The sequence below is a fragment of the Helianthus annuus genome, chromosome 2 (genome assembly GCF_002127325.2).
Source record: "Helianthus annuus cultivar XRQ/B chromosome 2, HanXRQr2.0-SUNRISE, whole genome shotgun sequence".
NCBI lineage: Eukaryota > Viridiplantae > Streptophyta > Magnoliopsida > Asterales > Asteraceae > Helianthus > Helianthus annuus.
Genome location: NC_035434.2, coordinates 82,458,398 through 82,482,604, shown reverse-complemented (window position 1 = coordinate 82,482,604; position 24,207 = coordinate 82,458,398). Strand labels below are relative to the sequence as shown.

Sequence of the window (24,207 nt, the reverse complement as noted above, 5' to 3'; positions counted from 1 at the left end):
TCCCTCTCTCCTCTCCTTTCATCGGTGACTCCCTACCGACTTCGTTCCCCGATTTGGCTACCCGCATGGATGGCGGCACCCATCCCGCACGGCAACCATGGTCCCCGCAATGATTCCCCGAGGGTGCTGCCGACACCCTAACATAAAGCTTCACCAATGACACTCGGCCACTATCCGACCACCACCCCAGCCAGCATTCAGCCACCATCCTTGAAATATGTGTTTTCCGATTCGATCCTCTATATAACTCCTCCAAACTATAATTATATATATATTGTTGTTGAATGACCATAAATAGTAATTTTAAATTTAAAATAATATATAGTTTTTTTAATATTTTATTATTTTAATATTCTAATACCTTATTATTATATTTACTTTTAACATTTTTTTTATTTTTTTAAACCATATTCCCTTTTTTCATTTACTTTTTATTTTTCATAATTTTTAATGATATTGCCTTTATCAGTTAATTTAATATTTTTTAATAACTGTCGTTTGTTAATTAAAAAGAAACTTAAGTATGCAATTGTGTTTATACAAGTGTTGTTAAATACGAAGTTATATTCAAACTAGAGTATTTATTTGGTATCGTTTGACGGTACGATAATAAACTAAACCGATTCTGCCGTTTGGCTTTCGAAACAACATTCTTCATTTTCAAATATCGTTTGTTTAACATTATCATTTGTTCCGTTTCGTCGCAACGCACGAAGCTAATAAAAACTAGTTCAACTTATTATGCACCTGATTCATTATAAAATCCCAATTTCAAACCTTCATATTTGGCACCTCAAATTAGAACAAAACTTATTCTGCATAAGATTCAAATTAGAACAAACCTTTTTATTCTTATTCTGCACCTCCAATATTCGTCCTCAAATTAGAACAAAACTTATTCTGCATCAGATTCCAATCAGGGATTAGGATCAAATACAAAGGATTCTAATTGTAAGAAGTGTAAGAAGGATTTATAGAGTGACAAGTGTCCAATAACCTAAAAAAAACCCACTACACAAAAAAACCCCACTACAAAAAAAAAAAAAAAAAAAAAAAAAAAAAACCTTAAACATCCACCACCACCAAAAACCTAAACCCCCACCCCCCCCCCCCCACATCACCCACCCTAAAAAAAAATTTATTTTTTTTTTTGCCAAGGGGGTGGGGGTTTAGGTTTTTGGGTGGGGGTGGGTGTTTAGTTTTTTTTAGATTTATTTTTTTTAGGTTTTTTTTTTTTTTTTGGAGGGGGGGGGGGGTTAGGTTTTTGGGTGGTGGTGGGGTAGGGGTGGGTGTTTAGGTTTTTGGTGGTGATGTAGTGGGTTTAGTTTTAGGTTATTGGACATTTGTCACTCTATAAATCATTCTTACACTTCTTACAATTAGAAGTCTTTGTAGAATAACTTGACCCTCAAATCAGAACAACCTTTTTATTCTTATTTTGCACCTCCAATATTCATCCTCAAATTAGAAGAATACTTATTCTGCACTTGATTCATTATTCTGCACCAGATTCATCAAAAACTCGCATCAGATTTGTTCGGATCAAACCTAAATCTCACAACAAAGATTCATCATAAACTCCGAATTTCAAACGTTCTTCACCGTATAAATCATAGATCTGACGTTTTATCGGATAGAAGAAAACGAGATACGCTTTGAAGATTTGTTTAAACTTCGATCCAACGCCTTTATCGTCGGTTGATGATGCGAGGTGGCAGTGGTTGTGGTAGATCTAGATGGAGGCGGAGGTGTTGTGTGGCGATTTGGATGGAGATGGTGGTGTGGTGCGACGGATCTAGATGGATGCGGTGTGATGGTGTGGTGGATTTGGATGTAGGTGGTGTGATGGTGTGGTGGATCTAGATGTAGGCGGTGATGTGTGACAGATTTGGATGGTTCTGTTGTTGCAGACATTTCACAGAGAGAGAGAGAGATTTGAGAGAGAGGGGGGGCATGGATATTTATTGCACAAATAGTCATTAGAACAGTAAAAAGACGAATTTGCTCTTATGGGCAAAGCATATGACTAGATTTAACTAAAATTTTTAACTAGGTTAGAGTTAAAGGACCAAAGATGTAATGAGTTTGTCAAATAAAGAACTGTGACCAATGTTTTAAAATCCGGTTTTTTAAAATAATCATATCGGATTAGACACAAAAATGGTTTAACCGGTTGAACCGGGTTGTGCCGGGCGGTTCAACCGGGTTGATTAGTTAATTGTATAATTTATAAATAACAATATTAACTCAAAAAATAATCCAAAATTGGATTAAAATGAAAATCTGGAACGAACGATGGGGTGATGGAAGTCTGGAACAAGTCACGAATGATGGAGTGATGAAGCAAATTTTGAATTTTGATCGATGGAGATAAAATATTAAAAGCTGTTAGGTTAAGAGTAAACATGGAGATGGGACGATAAAAAGTAAAATCCTAACCCAAAAACAGACCTGAGACGGTACCGGTATGACGGTTCAAACCGGTATACCGGATTTTACCGGCGGTACAAAGTCTCTGCCGATTCTCCTACTTACCGGGGTGTTTCGAACCGGATTTACATCCGAAAACGGTAATACCGGTATAACCGGCCAGTATTTACCGGTTTTTAAAACATTGACTGTGACTGTAATTATTGAAGTTAAAGGCTATCTATTGTAATTCGATACGAACATAAAGGACAAAAAGTATAATTTACCCTAACAATTTTATTTAATGTCAATAAGCCATAAAAGAATTATGATGTTACATCTAATGAAACTTTTACAAATAAAGGACCAAAACCGTAATGTGAAATTGAAATTGCCAATAAATACACTTAACTATCGTCTCTAATCAGTCAAAACTCAAAACAAAGGCACACGAGCAATCAGATACAAATTGTATAACTGAATCATCTTTCCAACTTAAAATCTGACGTTTGCAAAATTTGTCATTTTCAACAAAAATTGGGTTTCCATACACGTAAACCCTACAATACAGCAAGACTACAGAGAAGTTAAAAACGTGAGCTCATTCCTCGTCCACATTGAACCCACCAATCCGCTGTCGCCTTTTATCGAAAACAGCTTTGAATGATTCGCGTTCTGCACGAATCCGTTCTTGGAACACGCTTTGAGTTCTGGGCTCAACAGCATTCTGGGATGACTTTACGTACTCTTCTTCAGATAACGGATTTGATTTCTGTCACAATCCCAAAGCAATTATTAGCCAAGCGATCAGATAAAATTAAAACAACACTTTTGACTCTGTTCTGACACTATTAGTAAATGACAAAAATACCCTTTGGTAAGTACAAAAAATAGACAATTTCGGGATATGTTTATGTGTCATCATAGAATTAGTTGCGATTTTCATGGGATTGACGTTACGCCAACTAACTTACCAAATTGTAGCCAGGACCAGGCCCAATAACTAATGATCTTGTGTTTGTTTTTCTTGTTGCACTTATTGAGAATCCAACATTTCCACCCTGACAGAAGTAGAAGTAGAAAAACGGGTTGAGTAATAAATAGGTCACGAGTCACAATATGTTTTGGTAGGGGTGATGAGCCCAACCGCTCGAGATGGCTAAAAGCTCGAATCGAGACAAGTTTAAAGCTGAAACATAAGTAAACACATACCTGGTCACCCCAGCTTACGGATTTAGCTTCCTTGCTGCTATAAGCTTGAACCAACCCTGAAAGGGCCCCAGCCCCACCACTAATCTTGTTCTTCCCATCTTCTTCCGCATCAAAACTATTTGACCATTTACTTCTACTCAAATCTTTCACCTCTTCTCTTTGATGAGTTGTCGCAGTAACATCCTTTAGCTCATCTGCATAGAGAATTGTGATTACAAAATCAAAATTTTAATCTAAACATGAAATATATAACAAAATGAACTTTGGGAAACTTTCAACCCACTTGACACGCTTCATTTTTACCAAACAATAAAGGTTCAATAGAGTTTGCCTTGGACACATACCATGAGGTCTAAAATCATCCACCTGATCTTTCGTTTCGTCATGTGGCTTTTTAACATGAGATTCCTGTGAAGCGTCCTCATCTTCCATATCCATGTCTACCTGTCAACATCATAGGTGTCATTATCTAAATACTAGAGGTGCAAACGAGCCAAGCTACTCGCGATCTACTCGAGCTCGGCTCGAAAAAAAGCTCGAACGAGCCGAGCTTAAACGAGCTCGAGCCCGAGCCTAAAAAACAAGCTCGTTTAGTAAACGAGCCCGTGCCTGAGCTTCGCATATCGAGCTCGAGCCGGCTCGCAAGCCTAAACGAGCTTTCTGTTTATATATTTTTTATTAATATACTAGGTTATAACCCCGTGTACACGGGGTTGAATAAATAAATTTTGTATACTAAATAATAAAACAATATATCTTTAAAAACCTCATTTATTGTACGGGTTGAATAAATATAATTTTATATATTAAATAATAAAAAATTATATCTATAAGAATCATATTGTACGGATTGAATAAATGTAATTTTATATACCAAATAAAAAAGTTATATCTTTAAAACCAAACGTATTACACGGGTTGAATAAATGTAATATTGTTTACCAAATAATAAAATAATACATCTTTAAAAAACCTCATTTATAACATGGGTTGTATAAATGTAATATTATATACCAAATAATAAAAAAATACATCTTTAAAAATATGTGCATTACACGGTTTGAATAAATGTAATTTTCTGTACTAAATAATAAAAAATATATATCCTTAAAAAACCCCGTGTATTGTATGAAATGAATAAATCTAATTTTATATATCAAATAATAAAAAGTTATATGTTAAAAAACCTCATGTATTACATGGGTCGAGTAAGTCGGAGGGTTATCTATAGTTAATTAGAAGAGATTAAACTAAAATTATAATTATCTATAAGAGATGGCCTAATATGATGACAAGTGTCCCTAAAGTGGTTTCTTTTATTATATAGTATAGATTAAACATATATATTTATATAATAATAACTACCATTTATATTAATATAAAAAAATAACTTAATTATATGTATAATAATAATTATAATTAATATAAAGTAATTAATAAATAATAAACGAGTCGAGCTCGAGCTTTAGAAATAAAGCTCGAATCGAGCCGAGCTCGAGCTCGAGCTTTCATATGTTACTCGAGCTCGGGCTCGGCTTGGCTCGTTTGCACCCCTACTAAATACGATTCGACTCTTTAGGAAGCCAAAGAGTATAAGGATATTTTAGCTTTTGCTAAATTTATCTCTGAACCAAAATTCTTCTCTAGAAAAAATCATGCATACTGGCAAAAGCAGAGCTAACAAAACCTACCTCTTGAATATCACTTTCAACCAAACCATCTCCATGGAGCAAAGACTGCAAAACCATGTAAAAAGATTAAAAGAACGAAATGTACCCATGTTCTATTAATATTCTTCACCTATGTACTCAATTCCTAGACGGTCTCTTGCTCAAACTAAAATCCTCCACACATCCCGATTTTGGATACACGGAGGATCCAAGTATCCAACACGTTTATGTCAACGTTGATGGTGGGAATAAAAGGATTCATGTCATTGAACATTTTCGAATTAAAACGGGTACAACAAACCTTAATGTCCATTTTCAAGTATAAAGGTGGAGCTTCTTCCCATTGCCCGGCCATCTTTTGTATATCAGGCAAGGTAAAATTGTGTACATTTCTGGCTGCACAGCCCTAAACATAACACAAAAAAAAATGGTTAAAAGAACACTCTTTCTTCCAATCTTATGATTTCAAAGTTTAACTACGAGTTCCTGATATACAGCATAGTTATCAGGCTACGTAGTGACAGCGACAGAATAGGGCCCGCAAAAAAAACTATATTTAACACACCATTTATGTATAAAAGTGCTAAATAGCTCAAATACGCTATCACTAATCATCTAAATAAATAAAAAAAATCCGCTATTTATCTCTGTAGCGACTATACGCTAAGCTATTCGCTATAGCGGGCACTATGAGCGTATTGACAACTATGATATACAGCGTTTGAATTCTAAAAAGTTTGTAGCATAACTCACCGCTGGATCCTTGTATGAAGCTTCCACCAAGTATACTTCATAGCCCGATCTCTGCAAGAGAACAAGAAACAAATGAATACCAGCAGAATGTATTGTAAATAAACATGAATTTCTACCATTGAAGAACAACTTTGCATTCCAAGAAAAGCACCAAATTGTGCCATTTCTTGCATTTTTTACCACCAAAACGTCACTTTGTAATAAAACAATTATATCATACTTTGCTAACTCTTTTGGTTCGCTGAACTCTTTTTCAAGGAACTGGAATTTATCTAAGAAATCAGAATTTGAAGAAACTGAATTTGCAAATTACAGACACTGGAATCCATCAAAGGAATTCAAATTTGTAATATATTTGAGTGACAAAACAACCATAAAGGAATTGAAAAACCGAGGGGTATGGGAGGTGGAATTGAGATTCTAATTATGTGAACCAAACACATTAATAAATGGATACCAAACGCACCCTTAGTCAACACAAAAGATATCGTAAAACTACAGACTTAAATTGCAAATTTACTAGTAAACCAGTTGAAAATCTAATTTACTCATTAAACTGGTGCCCATCCGGCAACATCTAACAATTTAACGATAAAGCTTAATTAATAAAAAGATCGACTTTGTATCAAGCATAGGCTCATTGTCATCATTATTACAGGGAGATTTCAACACTGCACGTATACAGTGCACACGACAGTTGCCATATCTAAATCAGTAACAACCACACCAAGCATAAACACACCAAAATATGCTTGTGTGCCACTTCCTAAAATTCCAAATTCCCTTAAAATATAGAGATAGATCAATCTCCACTCTCCAGATCCTTTTATTTTCCTTACGAGAAGTCGATTGCGGACTCAAAATCTAGCAATTCACATTGTGATTGCCAACCAGAACTAAATAAGTTACAATTTGCATATGTGGTTCAAGACATATGAATAGGCGTAGTCAAGTAAACATAATTGATACATTGCAAACAATTTAAATAAATGATGTATAAATTACAAAGAATTTGAAGTTATTTCACCTACTAGTGAAAGTAAAGAAATTTGAGTAGAAAAATCCAATAAGAAACTGTGTGAGTGAATGTATAATTACTATATTATATAAATAATCTGAAATATGCACTATATTATTTATATCCACACATTATAATATAACAAATATTTATAAGAAAACTTGTATATCAGTACTATGAAATAGAAATATCATTATTTATAATAACACACATACATACATATAAAGTGATGTATTAAGTGTTCTGTAAAGACACACACAAGATTGATGTGGTATGACATTCTAATAAATGAATTTACAAGTTTGCCACAAGAAATCTATGTGAATCCATATCACATACTTCACTAGAGTTTATAACTCACCTTTCTGGTTTTCTTAACTTGATATTTTATGCAAACTAGAGAAAATATAATAAACTGGAAAAAATAGGCCCCACCAGATAAGACAGAGATTGTGAGGATGAGAGAATTGAGGGTATACCTTAGCAGTTGCCCAAAACTGAGCAAAATCAGCTACCCGCAGATTGCGGTCATCCACTAAGCCCAGGCAACAACAAATAAGTCAATTTCGTAAACAACAAAACTGCATCCCTTGTTAGTGTTTAATCACCACTTCTTCTATGATTATTTTCTTTTTTAAATCATATATAAGAAAATTCTGATAAAAATTAGTATTAAACTTCTCCACGCCTAGATAGCCAGTCACTCAAACAAATATTGAAGCGCGCGAATAATTAACCATACAAATATTAAAAACACAAAATGCAACATAATGAGAGAATATAAACCCTTAAAAATACTATAAGTCTGGCACTTATGCCCCAGATAAACCATACCAATTATGAAGGAGTAAACTCCCTCATCAAGGGTCTTTTTAAATGCCTTCAGCATGCTTGCTCGATAAGCCTATGCAAATATAACACCAATGTCAGAATAATATAACGCTTACTATAAGGCGTTCAAAGATACACATTCATGACAGTTGAAAAATAAAGAGTAAACTTCCGTTTTGCTCCCTGTGGTTTGGTCATTTTAACGGTTTTGCTCCAATAGTATAAAAATAGCCATTTTCCTCCCTGATTTTTCTAACTTATCTTCATTTTGCTCCCAGCCTCTAACTCCGTCAGGGAGGAAACTGGCGACAAACTCGAAAGATTAGGGAGCAAACTGGCGACAAACTCGAAAGATCAGGGAGGAAAATGGCTATTTTTAAACTATTGGAGCAAAACCGTTAAAATGACCAAACCACAGGGAGCAAAACGGAAGTTTACTCAAAAATAAACATATAAACATAAAATAGACGAGTAAAATCAGAATGCTGACACTTTAAAACACATTGTTAAAAATAATTGTTATATACAAGTAAGTACTTAAAATACCTCCTCCATCTCAGGTTCATAACAGTACTCCATCACCGTCTTCATTACTTGTCTCTTACCTCTGAGAGAACCAGACGACTTTGACAACTCACTATCTTCGGCCTATAACTCCATACAATACTTCAAATCAGAAGTTTTGAATACCATATAAGCTACCGAAACAAATAGAGCATACTAGTAAGAACAGAATGCAATATGATAACAGGTCAAATAGGTAAATGAATACGATTAGGAAAAGTATATTGTAAATAAATCAATTTAGAACTTTTTAAGCACGTTAGGTGACTTTTGATATGTTGATGTATTTCGTTTTTGAATAATTTTATTATATCTTATTTGTTTGACCCATTACCAATGAACTACAGTCGAAAGTTGATGATACAAACCCAACTGATCCAGGCCCAGCTCCACTTGTATTTAGAAATCCACAATATGATCCAGGGCCCAATTAGATGTAGTTTAGAACGTGGGGAGTTAACCCACGTAGTCAGATATCTAGGGTAAAACTGTTCCCGCTTAATTCTATGTTAAGTACGATGTATTAGGGTTAATTGTGGTAGGGATGTTTATGTTTTATTTGTCTGGTTCTATTCTAGTATTTGGAGAATTGCCATCTCGAATTGGCTAATTTGTATTTCAGTTTCAGTAATTTAATCAGTCAGTTTTTAGTTTCTATCAGTTGACCCGTTTCCAAGCAAATGGATTGAAATTGCGACCTTCTCAACTTCAATCATAAAGTACTCATCCATGGAATGAATTCGTGGTGCTTCCCCACCATTTTCAACTTCAATATCACGCAGCATTTTTGCCAAGTAACTCTTTCCACTACCTGCAAGCAAATGTGGATGTAGGTTATTAATTGATGTATTCTGACACATGAACTCATTAACACAAACAGTAATAATGCTAAGAGAATGCAACTTGATATATATCTTAATATGAAAAATCGATAAGGTTATATTTCAATATATATATATATATATAGAGAGAGAGAGAGAGAGAGAGAGTTAAGTTTAAATTGATAATGACAAAATGATTAAGCAAACTACCTGGAAGGCCCCGTAGGATTATCACAAAATGATCGGGACGAGATGCTCGGTGTGGCTGCTTAAATATGTGAGAAGCATCAATAGTATGTTGCTTCTCTGAAGAAAAACGCCTCGATGGATGTGGTTGAACATCTCTTGCAGATGAAGATTGTCGAATGTGAAAGTCCTAATAAGCAGAATGTTGAGGTTAATATACATATATAGTTTAAGCATGCTCATAATTATTAATGAAGTTTATTATACCTGTGCAGGAGAAAGAGATGATGGGTTTTGGAAAAGTGCAGCATCTGCTGAAGAGGTAAGAGGAAACAAAGAGGGGTGTTTTGGAGGGGAAGGAGGCTGGCCATCGAATGGGTTGGAATTCGGCCAATAATGATGATAGTGTGGTTGAGAATTATGATAATCAACAGCATTTGGTAACAAGTTAGGATTTGGGTGCTGCCTAGGCCTAGTGGTGTAATCTGAAGGATGATGGGGTCCCATACCCATACTACCAACAGAAGAAGAAGAAGAAGAAGAAGGAGAAGGAGTGGCATTGCCATGATCGTGAATCAACTTCAATATCCTCTCGTTATCAGAAGACGCGGGTCCTCTGCTGTTGTTGTTATGATCAACTTTCATCCTCTTAATTCCGACATAAGCAGGTCTCGGGTGATGATGATGATGATGAAAGGTAGGGTTAGTAGGTGGATTGGGATTGGGATTGGGATAATGGTGATTGGGGAAAGGAGGTGGTTGATTGTAAGGGGGTTGTGAATAATGAAAGCTAGGGTTTTCGATCAACGGGGGAGGGGGGCAAAACGGAAAGTGCGAAACTGAGCAGATTGGGCAGAAGAAGATGTTGTTGTTACCTGCTGCTGGAGGACGCCATGAATGATCCATCGCCTTTACGATCAACTTCCAACAACCCACCGGAGGATCAGAGATATACTTCACACCAGCGCACAACAGAATAGAACACAACAGGTCTATCTGTCTGTGTTTTGATTTAGAGTATAAGCTTTTCCACCCCCAACTTATAAGTTATCGACTTTTACAAAAGGCCGAGATTTGGGGTGGTGTTTGTTTTTTCAGATGCAAAATGTCTGTAGTTTGCGGATCACATCTGTAAACGTCTGTATAAGAAAAGGTGGACTAAATGTCTACGAAGTGTAATAAAAAAAGTGTTTGGTTATCTCAAAACCCCATATACATCTGCAAACCTTCTCTTCTCCCAAACCCACCCTTCATATCTGCAACTTCTCCTTCAGATCTGCAAACCACACACCACCTCCACCACCCCCATCAAACCTGCTAATCCACTCCATCTCCTACCACCACCACCAACACGACGCAGAGAGAGAGGTCGTTGAGAGAGAAACAACGGCTAGAGAGAGGAGTTCGACGGCGATGGTGCTGCTCGAAGTTGCAGGTTTGAATCGAAGTTAAAAACAAAGATAGAACAAGGAATCGAATTTGATTTGTTTTGAGACTAGGAGAGAGGGGTGAAGAGAGGGTTGGAAAAAGGGATATCCGGTGAAGTTTCGGTGGGAGATTGGGTGTTTCCGGCGAGTGACGAGGTGGGGGAGGAGATAGGGTGGAGGAGAAGGGGTGAAGAAGTGGGAGGAGAAGAAGAAGAAGAAGTCTACAGAGCCAAGAAGATGTTGAACCATGTTTGCACCAAACAGAGGTCTCGCAGACTTTTTTTAGTGAAAGGTCTTCCAAAAAACAAACAGTCTTCAGACCCAATGGTCTGCCCTTAGTCTGCAGGCGCAGACATAAGAGATCAGGAAGCACTTCTTGCAAAAAACAAACAGCACCTTAGTGTTTGGCAAACCTAAAAGGACTCTTCAAAATGATTTTTTGTATACGAGAAATGTAGAGAAGAGGAAAGTTGCTGTAAAGGTTTTTAGTATTATAGTTTGATACCCAATGTACAGCATTACAATCTCCTATATAGGAGTACAAGGCATAAATCAAGGAGGGAAATAAGCAAAGGTTACACAAGACTTATTGACTAAATTAACAACATTGAATACAAATTATATGCAGTAAATGGAGAGAATCATCGCTAGTTAATACGCCCCCGCAAGATGGAGGATCCATTGGAGACGCCAATCTTGGAACTGAACGATAGAAACGGAGACTTTGCAAGCGGTTTAGTAAGGAGATCCGCAAGTTGGTCCTTTGAGATAATATGTAGAACTTTTAGGTGGCCGGCGTTGACTTGCTCCCGAACAAAATGATAGTCCAATGCGACATGTTTCATGCGAGAATGATAGACCGGATTCGCACATAGGTAGGTGGCACCAGTATTGTCACAAAACAAGGTGGGAGTCATTGATTGCTTAATCCCTAGTTCAGCAAGTAGGTTCTTGAACCACGAGACTTTTGCAGTGGCATTTGCAAGGGCTTTGTATTCAGCTTCGGTAGAAGAGCGAGAGACGGTTTTTTGTCTTGATGACCGCCATGAGATGAGGTTGGGTCCAAGGTTTAGTAAGTAGGCGGTTGTGGACCGTCCCCCATCGTGTATACCACCCTAGTCTGAGTCGGAGAAGGCTTGTAAGTGTAGTGGTGAATGGCGTTTTAAGAACAATCCATAATGCACCGTTCCTTTTAAATAGCGGAGAACCCTTTTGAGAGCTTGCCAATGTGACTGTTTTGGAGAATGCATGAATTGGGATAGTTTATTAACAGCAAAGGAGATGTCGGGTCGGGTGAATGCAAGGTATTGCAAGGTGCCAACAAGTTGGCGGTATGGAGTGGAGTCGACTGATGGTGATGAGTCGGATGAGGTGAGAGGATCCGAGGTGCTAAGGGGTGTGAGGACTTCCTTGGCACCGTCCATTTTGAATGAGGTGAGAATGTCTTGGATATGTCGATGTTGGGAAAGGAATAGACCATGAGAAGTGGGAATGACTTCAATGCCCAAGAAATGATGAAGAGTACCAAGATCTTTGATAGAAAACTTATGTCCTAGTGCTCGAACAAAGGTATCCAAAAATGAATTTTTGTTTCCGGTTAGGACAATGTCATCAACGTAGACAAGTAAGTAGGCAGTGGTACCATTGTGATTGTATACAAAGAGAGAAGCATCAGAGAGGCATTTCTTAAAACCAAAGTGGTGAAGAAATGAAGTGAGTTCATTGTACCATGCCCGTGACGACGATGCCGCAGAGGACGACGACGACTCCTCCTTCGATGACGATGATGGTGACCACGCTGACCCATCGGAGCCGCAGCAGCCTCCATTTCCGATAGGTGCTCCGCCACCAGAGCCGCAGCCACATGGGGTGCCTCAGTACCCCAGCACGTACTCGACGACGAGCTCGATCCAGCTGTGGCACGTGCGTTACATCGGTTGGAGGCGCGGATGGACACTGCTCACCGGCATATGGAGCGTCTTATCATGCGGGCGATCCAGGGCGATATACAGGCAGCCATGGCGCGTGGTGAGCAGCCATTGCCGATACCGCCGTTGTTGCCTGTCCCTGGAGAGGACGCGGATCAGGGGGCGGGGGACCTCAGGCACTCAGGGGGCGGGGCCCTCAGGCACCACTCAGGATCCATAGGTTTAGGATCGTTGTACTTTTCTTGTATTTTGACGGTTTATGTATTTTGAACAATGTCCTGTGTATGTACAAACTTATTATGTAATTAAATTTGTAGTTACAGTTTATTTGTATTTGTGATTGTTTATTTTAACTGTTTAGATTGGTATGCTTGGTTACGTACAATCTATAATACGATGTTAAGTTAAAAATGTAATACGATACGACACGATATAAAAATAATAAAGATGTGATACGATATGATACGACACGATACGCTATAATACGATACTTAACGATATAAAAATAATAAAGATGTGATACGATACGATACACTATAATACGATACTTAACGATAAAAAAATGATAAAGATTTTAAAACTCATTAAAACAAGAATAACCAATAATAAACACCAATAACAAACCCAAAACACCAAAAACCCAACACAACACACCAAAAATAAACTTCAAAATCAGTGCCTTAATACGCATCGTATAGGCCTATACGATGCGTATTATGTCAGCCGCCAGACAACACCTGTCAGTCTGTCATGTTTTTTACTTTTTCAATACGCATCGTATAGGCCTATACGATGCTTTTGTGTGCGAATAGAATCTCTTGAAAAGTTGATGTAACAACTTACATCATCTCAACCATTGATTTAAATACTCAAGGGTTCAAAGTCCTTCCTACACTTTGTAGGATAACAAGCCTTTGTATTTAAACCTTACACTATAGATATAAATACCCTCTAAATTGAGTAAAAACAAACACTCTGGCCTTGAATCTGTCAAGTTGAACCGAAAATAACCCATTTAGGCTTTAGCTAAATCCATTTGTGGAAACTTACCTAAACCCACTAAGGGTTAAGATTCGTTAAATGTTGACCGTTTTCTAGTATTAGTTGTAGGTCCAACATGTTTTATGGGAAGAATATGGAACATAAAGCCTAGTTGGGTGGTGTTTTATTAGAAAAATCTAGTCTTGATGTTTGCAGCATTGGTGTATACAACTCGACCAATCCCAATACTTAAAATACTAAACTCATACCAGTAGCCTAACTACTTTTACTCTTGGTTTTACTGCCACATGTGAGTTGAGTTCAAGTAGAAGGTGGGAGTTTCCATTGTTGTGGGACTGGACCGAAGTCGTAAATGACCTCTCTATGGCATGACCACACCAGTTTTATAGCTTCTGGAGTTCCTATTCCTGCTCCTCTTGGATCTCCGGCCGGCCCAAACCTGTTTCATCACAACCCCAAATATTAACTTTCTTTCAAAATAAACATATGTAAAGGTGTCAATTTCGACCCATGTACTTGTAATGAATTATGCTTTTATCATGTACTTATGCTTTTATCTCTAACATGTCAAACAGAAAGAGTAAAAACAAAAAACGAGTTCACAGGTAACATGTTAAAGCTTTTGCATAAATCTCCTAAATCATAATTTCATTCAGAAAAATAAGTTACTACTGAATAGAATATTTTTCTAATTAGACATAATATAATTATTCATAAAGAATCTATAATTTTGGGAAAAAAAAAAAAGTTTTTTTGGGTAAACCTGTCTTGAACGATGACACATTACCCAACCCAAGTGACCTGCCCATTTTGCCATATTTTTTTATGGAAATGCCACAAAAGAATACGCCATATTTTGTCCAAAATTGTTCACTCCTAGAACATGTAGTTTATGAGAATGCTGGTAAAAAAATAGGTATAATAATGAAATCAAATTATGTTGAAAAAAAAAAAAAGTGGAGTTTGTTTCATGGTACTGACCAGTGATTCTGTGGTGCCCCTGTGGTTCTTGCTCTAAGTCCAGCATAAGTGGTTCCATTCACTGTTTTCCCAACAACCTCCTGCAACCATCAAATTCAATAAACTCAAATGTTATTTCAACTTTATAATAATACATCCATTATTCTTGAAATAAAAAAGATGTTAACAAGTCATTCCAAATGGATCCACACTAAAAGCGGTCCATTTTGACTGCCTATCCAACTCGCCCATTCTGCCACTTTTTTTAGAAAATTATGCATACAGAGTTATTAGTTACAGATTTAACACGGGTCAAGCTACTTATGATCTGTAGTAGCATTTGCCCTTGCAAACTAGAAGATGTCGTGAATTTTCCTTCCAAACATCAGGAAGTCCAAAAGCATGCATACCATGAAAAAACGGAGAGAAGGCATAGCAGAAAAACAAACAATTTCATATTTCGGAATAAAAACAATATATAAGATAGATAAGAGAACATTGGTGACACCTGAATAAATAACGGATCACTGGAAACCACGGCAGCTGTTAAATGTGCATGCATCTTCTCAAGGGCATCCAACACCAGCTCGAGTTGATTGTCTTTGTACTCTGTGATAATCTGAGTGAAAAAAATGGAACAGTCATACACCAACCGAAATTTTGAAAAGTTCAATTTAATAAAGGCAAACAATTATTCGTCCACTTGTTTATAATAATACTAGTGCATTAACTAACTATGAATCCAACTTTGGCATTTTGTACATGAATAGTAAACGGTGTCGACTTTCAATCCATTTCCAGTTTAGGGTAAACATTTTGATTTGGAGATAAGATGATTACACAAATTGACCCAATCAAACGTAAATGGGTCAAAAGTGCCACTAAATTTATTAGATTATAATAAGACTCTGCTAGCATACCTGAAAGGGTCCAAATATTTCTTTTGTAACAAGTTCATAATTTTCACCCTTGAGTATTTCTTCAATTGGAACAAAAACAGCTGTTGGTTTTATAGCCCCATATACGGAAGGAATAGAATGGTTCTTCAACTCTTCACCGCCAAAAAGCAGCTTGGATCCAGGAATCTGTAGCAATTTCTTCATGTGATCTAACATAGCTTCTGTTGTAACCTGCATCAAACAAATAAATTTCATGTTACAACGATTTCCCCAAGTTGAGTAAAGAAAAGTAGGCCCACTTACGGTAAGAACTGGGCCGATGGTCAGGTCTTCAAGCTTCCTCCTTGCAGCAAGGTCAGTAAGTTGACTCAAGAGTGATGTTTTGCTCCAATTCTACGTATAATTGGTTATTAAGAGAGTTGGAAAAATAGTAACAAGTTAAAGAGCTCTAGAAGGATCCACTTTGCAATCACTTTGTCCCAAAAAGAAATTACATTTAAATTTTAACACTAACTACTTAATGTTTATAAAATACCCGTTCGAGTAAGAAAACATTAAGTAAATTTGCATTCACACATGTGTGCGATTGTCCATGATAATTTCCTTTTTGAACTTTTCCCACAGTTTTAGGGTTGGTTGGGGGGGGGGGGGGGGGGGGGGGTTAATGAGATCATGTGGCTACTAACCTCATGCATGAAAAGCATAGATTGTGCTGAGCATTTTTGACCACTGCATGCGTATGCATCCTGATCGCAAACCCAAGAAACATAATCCACCTGACAATCAATGAAAAATACTCAAGTTGTCAACAAAAAAGTAAATACAGAAAGTTCAACATTTTGTGGTTTAGACTTAGCACTTTACCACTATCTACTCACTTACTTACAAATAAATGAAGTCAACTTGGGTTACATTATTTCTCTAGTGGACTAAATAGGTTACATTGACAACTTAGATAAAAGAGATAAACAGAAAAAACACATAGAAAGCCGCCCAAAGTGTATAAAAATATTCATGTACCTCTTGAACATCAGGGCCAAGGATTTTCCAGTCAAATCCAGCATCTTCTAACTTGATTCTACCATTTAGGTCATAAGCCAACTTGTCTGCCACTCTTGAGCTACCAGTGAAGAGAGTCATCCGTGGTTTTCCCTGAATACATACTATTATTAAAATATAATTTCCTCCAAATAATTATCCGAAACTGAAAATGGAACCACCTCGAGCAGTAGCTTGTTCATTGTTTTTCCATCAGAATTGATGAAATCGACATCATCAATAGGCATCCCACAGTCATGGAGCAAGCGAAGCATTTGCTCCATAACAATGCATACCTAGAAAAATGCAACATTGTATGATAATAAAAGACTTCATATATATATATATAGGGGAAGGTTTAAATCAATCATCAATCATACCCAGTATAATCCCACCTATAGCAACGCTATTGGTAGAGTCTGAGGAGGGGAAGGTTTAAATCAGAACGCTAAATATTGTGATAATCGTGAGAAAGAATTGAAAAATTACGAGAACTTGGTTAAAAGCAATTCAAATTCAAAAATTTTTATACACTTGTATTATTATTCGAATACAATGTTAAAAATTAAATTTATACATTTAAATTTACTTGAATTCGTAAATAAAGAAAATTTACACATGTGTAAGTTTGCCATTTACACGTGTAAATATGTTATATTTACATATGGTAAAAATCTAATAAGAGTGATTTTGAGAGAAGAAATGAACTATTTTATGTTGTAAATTCTGTTTTTGATGTTGTTTTTAATTACAATGGCGTTTGTATTAAAAAAATGGTTTTGATTGGTTTTTTTATTCGTTCTCACGGTTCTCGCAATATTTAGCGTTCTCAAGATAACCCTCCCCTATACACACACATAGGGTTGGGTTCATTTCAGAACTCTAAATAACTACAGGACTTTCAGAACTCCTAATAAACAATCATTTTATATATGTTTTTTTGTATTTAGGATCTTTTTATCATCTATTATATGTATTTCTTTGATTACATACATGTTAAAAGTAGTTCACATATGTGAAATAGCCAAATTATATATATGTGTCATAACTAAAATTACTCTTAACATGTATGCAATCACAAAAATACACATAATAAATGATAAAATTATCCTAAACATAAAAATATGTAAATAAAAAGATTGTTTATTAGGAGTTCTGTGAGTTCTGTAAATATTTATGGTTCTGAAATGATCCGTGTGTGTGTGTGTGTGTGTGTGTATGATAATAAAGGTGCTTAGAGCAAAACTCTAATATTTTGAAACATTAGCCAGTGTATCCAACTTAGAACGCACCTTGCTATCAACCTTAAGAACAGGCTTGTTTCCCATGTAAAGTGCTCCCATCAACTGAAGTAGAGGAATCTCTAGAGGGAAATTAAATGGGGTAATCACTGCCACCTGATTAAAAAAATGTTTGCATGATTAGAGGTAATATTACATAATTAAGTATGCTTTAAGGTGAAAAAAAATCAAAGCTGATCATGCACAGATAACACTGAAGCAAGGACCCTACCTTGATATGCTTATATAATTATATACATTCAAAAATGTGTACTACTAAATAACAACGTATAAGAATTAGATAAAAACCATCGATAGCTTACGCTTGTATAATGAGGATTAGGATCAAATACAAAGGGCCAAATAAATAAGAAGGGTAAGAAGGATTTTAGGCTATTGATCTTTAGATTTGGAGGGTTGAGATTTGTTTCAGGCAAAAGAAAATTGGGGAAGGGCATAAAGGGACCTATACCTCACCTATACTATACTTACTACATTGTACATGGTATTCTTAAAAAAAATAAGGAAGTTTTTATTAAAAAAATAAATATTTTGTTAGAAAACTTTATTAAAACCATAAACAAATGTATAAAAAAATTTGTAAAAAAAAAAAACACTCAACCAATACGACCCGTATAGGTCCAGTCAAATAGACAAAATCTGACACATCAGTCTTTATTGGAAATTGAAAAAGCAATACGACCCGTATAGGCCTATACGACCCGTATTGAAGGTGTGATTCAAGTGTGCCAATAATACGACCCTTTTTTGGGGAAAAGTATAACAATAGGGTACTCATAATTAAGATAAAAAGACACTCGATTTTATGGTATAATTTTTCCAAAAACAAATGACGTATAAAAAAGTTACGAATGTTTAAAAAATTGTGGGGAAACAGAATGTGACTTGCAAGGAAAGCATATGACTTGCATGTGTTTTAATCTTCAAAGTCCATCTATATGATATATTAAACTATAATAAAGTGAATGAAATCTTACGGGTCCATACGGCCAACGGAAACCATGACTTTGCTGCCCAAGATGATTCCCAGGAACTCCAAAGGACCTTGCCAGGAAACGTACCTGTCAAACATGCAAAAATGTTTACTTTGGAATCAATATCCATCTAACTCATAAAATAATAATCACAGAAAACAGCATCATAGATGATATCATATTAACCATTTGAATTTGGGTTAAAATGACAGTAGCAAATCTTCAAACTGTATCTAACAATCACGTACCTGATCACCAGAGAAGTTCTCTAGAAACTTTCCCGTAACATAAACTTCACCGAGAGCCTGCTGGTAACTCTTAGGTGCTACTCTCTGTATCAGCTTAGCAAAGAAATCGGAGACCTGAAAGGGAAAAAAAAAATAAACTAATGTCATGCTTAACAAGTAGTCAAAAACCATTGGAGGCGTTTGTGTTTTTCTCAATACCTCAGGCAAGGAAAGCATATGACCAGCCTTTGAAGATATATCTCCATACAAAAGGTACCTGGAAAAAATGGGTTGTATTGATAGTTTGATACCAATATCATAGGCAATATAAATGCATAAAATCAGACAAACCTTTCTGGGGATTTAAACGGGTTGTGCATTCCATGTTTGGGACACTTGGACAAGCTCTCTACAAAAGGCTGCATAATGAGTCAACAACAAATATGTTATAATCCAACCAATGATACCAGGCTGAACAAAAGAGCGGATCTCATACGGAAATATGCCAATTTGATATAATAATACATTCAAGATACATACATACCTTGATTCCACTTTCATCTACCTCTGAAACTTTGATAAATGATTCTCCATTTAAGGGATCCACAATTGTATTCCAGTTAGCAGACTTAATCCATTTGCCCTGGACTGTAGAAGAAAATCACAAACCATATTATAAACATTTCCGGTTGCATTTGATTTTCTAGCTTTAACATTGTCGGCCTGGCCACAATCAGTCAGCTAAATCTGATTACTGATTAAAAAACAGATTAACAGTATCATGACTGACACACGACAGATGTAGTCTAAGTAACAACCACAAGTAGTTACCCAAGTTGTGTACTTCAGCTGGCTGAGACCCAGATATCTCTTCAGCTTTCACCGTTGCAAATCCAAGCGAATGAGCGAGTCTGCACAACCAAAACCACAAGCAACTTCGATAAACAGAAAGTGTGTTGAACCTAACTTCTTTAAACTACTGTATGTATATCGTTCAATACATAATGAAAGCACAATCATGGCAACCAATAAAGAGAGGCAGAGTAGTGTAACCCCCAACTAATCCATCAACGTTTTACCTTATATCAGTAGGCAACTTAAGCCCTAATTTGCCAATCAACTGAAAATGCCGTACACAAATTCCATTGCATCATCAAATAAAACAGAATCGAGCAATCAAATCACCAAACTAAAACATAAAGATAATAAGTAAAACTATTATTATTGATTAAAAGAATCATGAACAAAACCTTGAGGAGAATCTGAGGTAATCTGAAGGTGTTTTACGAGAAACATTTGATCGGCAGAGTCGGAAGAGAGACATATTTTAGGTGTGAAATGAAGATCTGTGTGTGGAAAATCGAAATCGAAACCCTTACTTGAATAATGGTTTATCGTTGCTGAAAAGAAAAGAAAACAAAAATAAATATTGCTTCTTCATGTGAATGAGTGAGTCAGGCTGGCGTGTCAGATTCATATGCAACAAGATCCTTCCGCAGGTTGCTTAACACGTGTTATTGTTTCACTTATCGGTATATAAGTGTACAAAGATATATTTTTTAATTGGATAGATGATGAGTGTCGTGTTTGATTTGATTAAGTTTTAGGATACTATCCGCATGAAGCTTTTAGGCTTAACCGTATGGTGACGGAGGGAAGAAAGAAAACGAGGGTGGCGTGATGGGGTGACGGAGTGGCTCCGAGAAGAAAGAGGGGGCCCCACATGTTTTGGTCCGTCGCAAACGTCCATATTTGAACGGTGAGGACGGGGAGGGGGGTTGGTGTAGATGTCGTCGCCAAAGCAAGACGGGTGGGGCAACGCCCTCATACCGTGTAGCCTTAGGGGCTTCTAGAATATTCATATCCATTCTATCATTTTTTTCATCTTAAATTACACTAAAAAAACATTAAATTTTTTCTTTTCTTTTAAATTAAATAATATTCTTTTATATGTTTATTATTATATTTTCTCTCTTCTTCACTCACAATCACTTTCAAAATATATTAAAAAATTATAGGGGTGAACAGTGTCCCTTCAAATATACTTCTTTCTCCTCCACTCACAACCACTTTTTATACTCTTTATATTATAAAAACTCTACTGACAGATTTTAGTGCGTTGGATGTGAATGCTCTTAGAAACTTCTAACTTTAATCTTTTTTTTAAAAAAAAAAACTCATACTCAATTAAAAACCTTGTTTGGTTGAAAGAGTTTGAAGCTTTTAGGTTAGGAGTTTGAAGCTTTTGGTTGAACGCTCCTACTAGTAGTGTTTAGAATGAGCTACAAGCTTTTAGGGAAAAAATGACTATTTTAACCTTTAAAGATAATAAACTTTTAATGCACAATTTTTTTAAATTTTTAGTTATGTCCATTTTGGTCATTTTATACATTTTATTAAAAGCTCCAGCTACTCTGACAAACACCAAATATATCTAAAATGCTACAGCTACTAGCTACCAGCTTCCAGCCACCAGCCACCAGCTACTTTTACCAAACATACCCTTAATATTATTTTTTTAATTATTAATTTTTTCATATATTGTTTCTTTAAAAGTTATAAATTATATATTCTTATGTTCCCATTAAAGTCAATGGGAACATCATGCAATCTCAGCCCTTAGATGAATCTGAGATTAAATCATGGTCGTTATAATTCACTAAAAGCTTCTAGAAGCAGAGTTTTTTTAACATTTTCCAAGGATTCCTTTTGACCTGCTTTTTGGGCAGTTCCATGCGGTTTCAGCAGCCCCAATCCCCACCAGTTTAGGGAACGCCAATGACAAGCCTTCTCACGGCGTCTTCTTATTCCATACCGAATCAACACCCCGAAATTCCAATTGTCGGCTTTAATTAATCAACATCGAATCAGCGTCTTCTTGACAGTTTTGCAGGATTCCTTTTGCAGCAGATCTTATATTAAATTGCGATATCAAACCAACATTCAAGCATTCTTCCATCGCGATTTGGTAAGCATCTATATTTAAATTAGGTTTCTTATCTGTAAGACCCTTACAATACTGAATAATTCATATAACAAAGAGTGCATTTATATAAAAATGCCATTTTGAAAAAATCATCGTAACGACGTTTATATAAAGTTCAAAACATTCAAACTATGTTTACAAAGTATTACACAAGTGTTTAGTAACAAAAGAAACTAATATAGATGCGGAAGCTTCAATTTAATGTGGGTTCGGTTCTCGTGCAAGCTTGATCGCCATCCAAAAGATTTTCGTAGTTACCTGTAATCAAAATGGTCATAAACGTCAGTTGTGAAAGTTTATAACATATTAAAACGAGTCCACAACGCAAAATAAACATCATAACAGCTTTTGCTGATTTTGAGACCCATCGCGTGTCGCGATGGGATTTGATTAGCTTTCGCATGACGCGACGGCTGTCGCGGGCCGCGACCATAAAGGCCTTTGGCCGTCACGGGGCGCAAGACCAGAAGTTCGACAGAACGTTTATGTTACACCCCCAACATACCACATGCGGAAACCCCCGCGAGGCGTGTGACGTACCAGGATCTAGCCACCAATCACATTGAACTCAAATAAAGATTTTAATTAAAACTTTCCTTTATTAACATGAAGTGTTACAAAACATTAAATGTAATACAACGTGTACAGCGGAAGCATAAATCATTTGTTATGTGTTTCATGAACCATATATATAAAAGCCATTAGACTTGTCTCGCGATTCCATGTTTCTCGACCCATGACCACTCCAGCATCCCAGACAGCAAGTTCCACATCTACACATATTAACAGCCTGCGAGCATGCACACACGTGTATCAGACAACGCTGGTGAGTTCATAGTTTTACGAAAACGTTAGTTACCAAGTGTTTAATTCCATTCATTGATTACAATGTTGATAATACCTCGGATACAAGACGGCTCCTGATTTATGTTTTGCCCGTTCCCCAGTGCTCCTATCAAAGCACTGGGCATGACTGGGTCATTAGTTCACACCCGTCCTCTCCGGTACGGGGTGAGGGTGCCAAACCTAAGTAGCGCTACCAAGTAATACCACGTTACCTCTCCGGTAACAAAAAGATGGGACTTAAAGGTGATAGGACGAGTGTATTATCCAACATTCCAGATTTACCCACAAGACGTATTCCTCTCAGGAATACCCAATTGATTTACCCAAAAACCTATCCCTCTCCGGGATACCCAATGACTGTCCCAACCACCGGGACGCATGCTCAAGAGTAATGAACTTACCTTAGATTGCTCGGATTGTTAAGTTACTTTACCCGGTCCAAGTTGGTCAACCAAACCCTACCGTGGTTACCAATCGAATCAGTTTCACAATCAAACAAGTCACGTATTTAACACAGATTGCATTCATAATCAAGATCATTGTATGACATGTATCAAGTATCCAATACACATACGAATCCACATCCCATGTGACCGTCGCAAATCAACACATATCACATGACACATAACAGTTATTTAAACTCATACAGATCCGCAATTCACACGTACGTTTTGTAACAGTAGTTATCAGTCAAATGTGCAATTCATAACGACCAAATCATGTTTCCTCAGTCATAATTAACATCATGAACAGGCAGATAATAATCATTCAAGTTTCATACACATGGTAAACCACAGTCTGTTGATGAGTTTCCTTCAGAGCGACGAAACATCAAAGTTTTTCGTCGATAAGTTGGGTGATGAAACACCAAGTGTTTCGTCGACATAAAGGTGGAGAATTATTAAGTGTTTCGTTGACAATGCAAGTGGCGAAACATCGAGTGTTTCGTCAACAATGTGAGTGACAAAACTCCCAGGTCATTCGTCGAGGAGGTCTTTCGTCGCCCCTTAACAGATGGTTGCAGCGAATCAAGTCAATTACAGTTTCAACATATCAAGATCCATAATCATCGACTAATAGTTACATTACAATCTTCAACATCAGTCATCGATCCTATCACATGTACCACAGTCTTCACGCGTTCAATTATCATAA

General features: G+C 36.5%; 2 protein-coding genes and 1 long non-coding RNA gene across 4 annotated transcripts; all 3 read right to left on the bottom strand.

Moving 5' to 3' along the window:
- Positions 1–717: 717 nt before the first annotated feature.
- On the bottom strand, positions 718–2,081 carry LOC110919435. Its single transcript, XR_002581584.2, has 2 exons — positions 1,424–2,081; positions 718–900 (listed from the first exon to the last, which is right to left on the bottom strand). It is a non-coding gene; the product is annotated as an uncharacterized LOC110919435 (long non-coding RNA).
- Positions 2,082–2,787: 706 nt separating this feature from the next.
- On the bottom strand, positions 2,788–13,640 carry LOC110919442 (YLP motif-containing protein 1). 2 transcript variants are annotated; one of them, XM_022163709.2, is made up of 13 exons: positions 9,732–13,640; positions 9,489–9,654; positions 9,156–9,268; positions 8,440–8,541; positions 7,897–7,966; positions 7,542–7,597; positions 6,045–6,095; positions 5,593–5,697; positions 5,313–5,357; positions 3,966–4,065; positions 3,622–3,815; positions 3,384–3,470; positions 2,788–3,181 (listed from the first exon to the last, which is right to left on the bottom strand). In XM_022163709.2, exons 1-13 carry the CDS (start codon positions 10,368–10,370, stop codon positions 3,011–3,013), a joined length of 1,899 nt encoding a protein of 632 aa, XP_022019401.1. In that variant the 5' UTR covers positions 10,371–13,640; the 3' UTR covers positions 2,788–3,010. The 2 variants fall into 2 exon arrangements, with proteins under 2 accessions (XP_022019401.1, XP_022019406.1); XM_022163714.2 differs by having other exon boundaries at positions 3,640–3,815.
- A 299-nt stretch (positions 13,641–13,939) lies between these two features.
- Positions 13,940–20,699, bottom strand: LOC110919454 (delta-1-pyrroline-5-carboxylate dehydrogenase 12A1, mitochondrial). The gene is made up of 16 exons (XM_022163721.2): positions 20,471–20,699; positions 20,052–20,131; positions 19,765–19,868; positions 19,572–19,639; positions 19,440–19,497; positions 19,242–19,355; positions 18,997–19,080; positions 18,011–18,115; positions 16,901–17,014; positions 16,701–16,832; positions 16,367–16,456; positions 15,984–16,073; positions 15,702–15,911; positions 15,290–15,400; positions 14,803–14,882; positions 13,940–14,260 (listed from the first exon to the last, which is right to left on the bottom strand). The coding sequence occupies exons 1-16, from the start codon at positions 20,542–20,544 to the stop codon at positions 14,122–14,124; spliced, it is 1,653 nt and encodes a 550-aa protein (XP_022019413.1). The 5' UTR covers positions 20,545–20,699; the 3' UTR covers positions 13,940–14,121.
- Between the last annotated feature and the right edge of the window lie 3,508 nt (positions 20,700–24,207).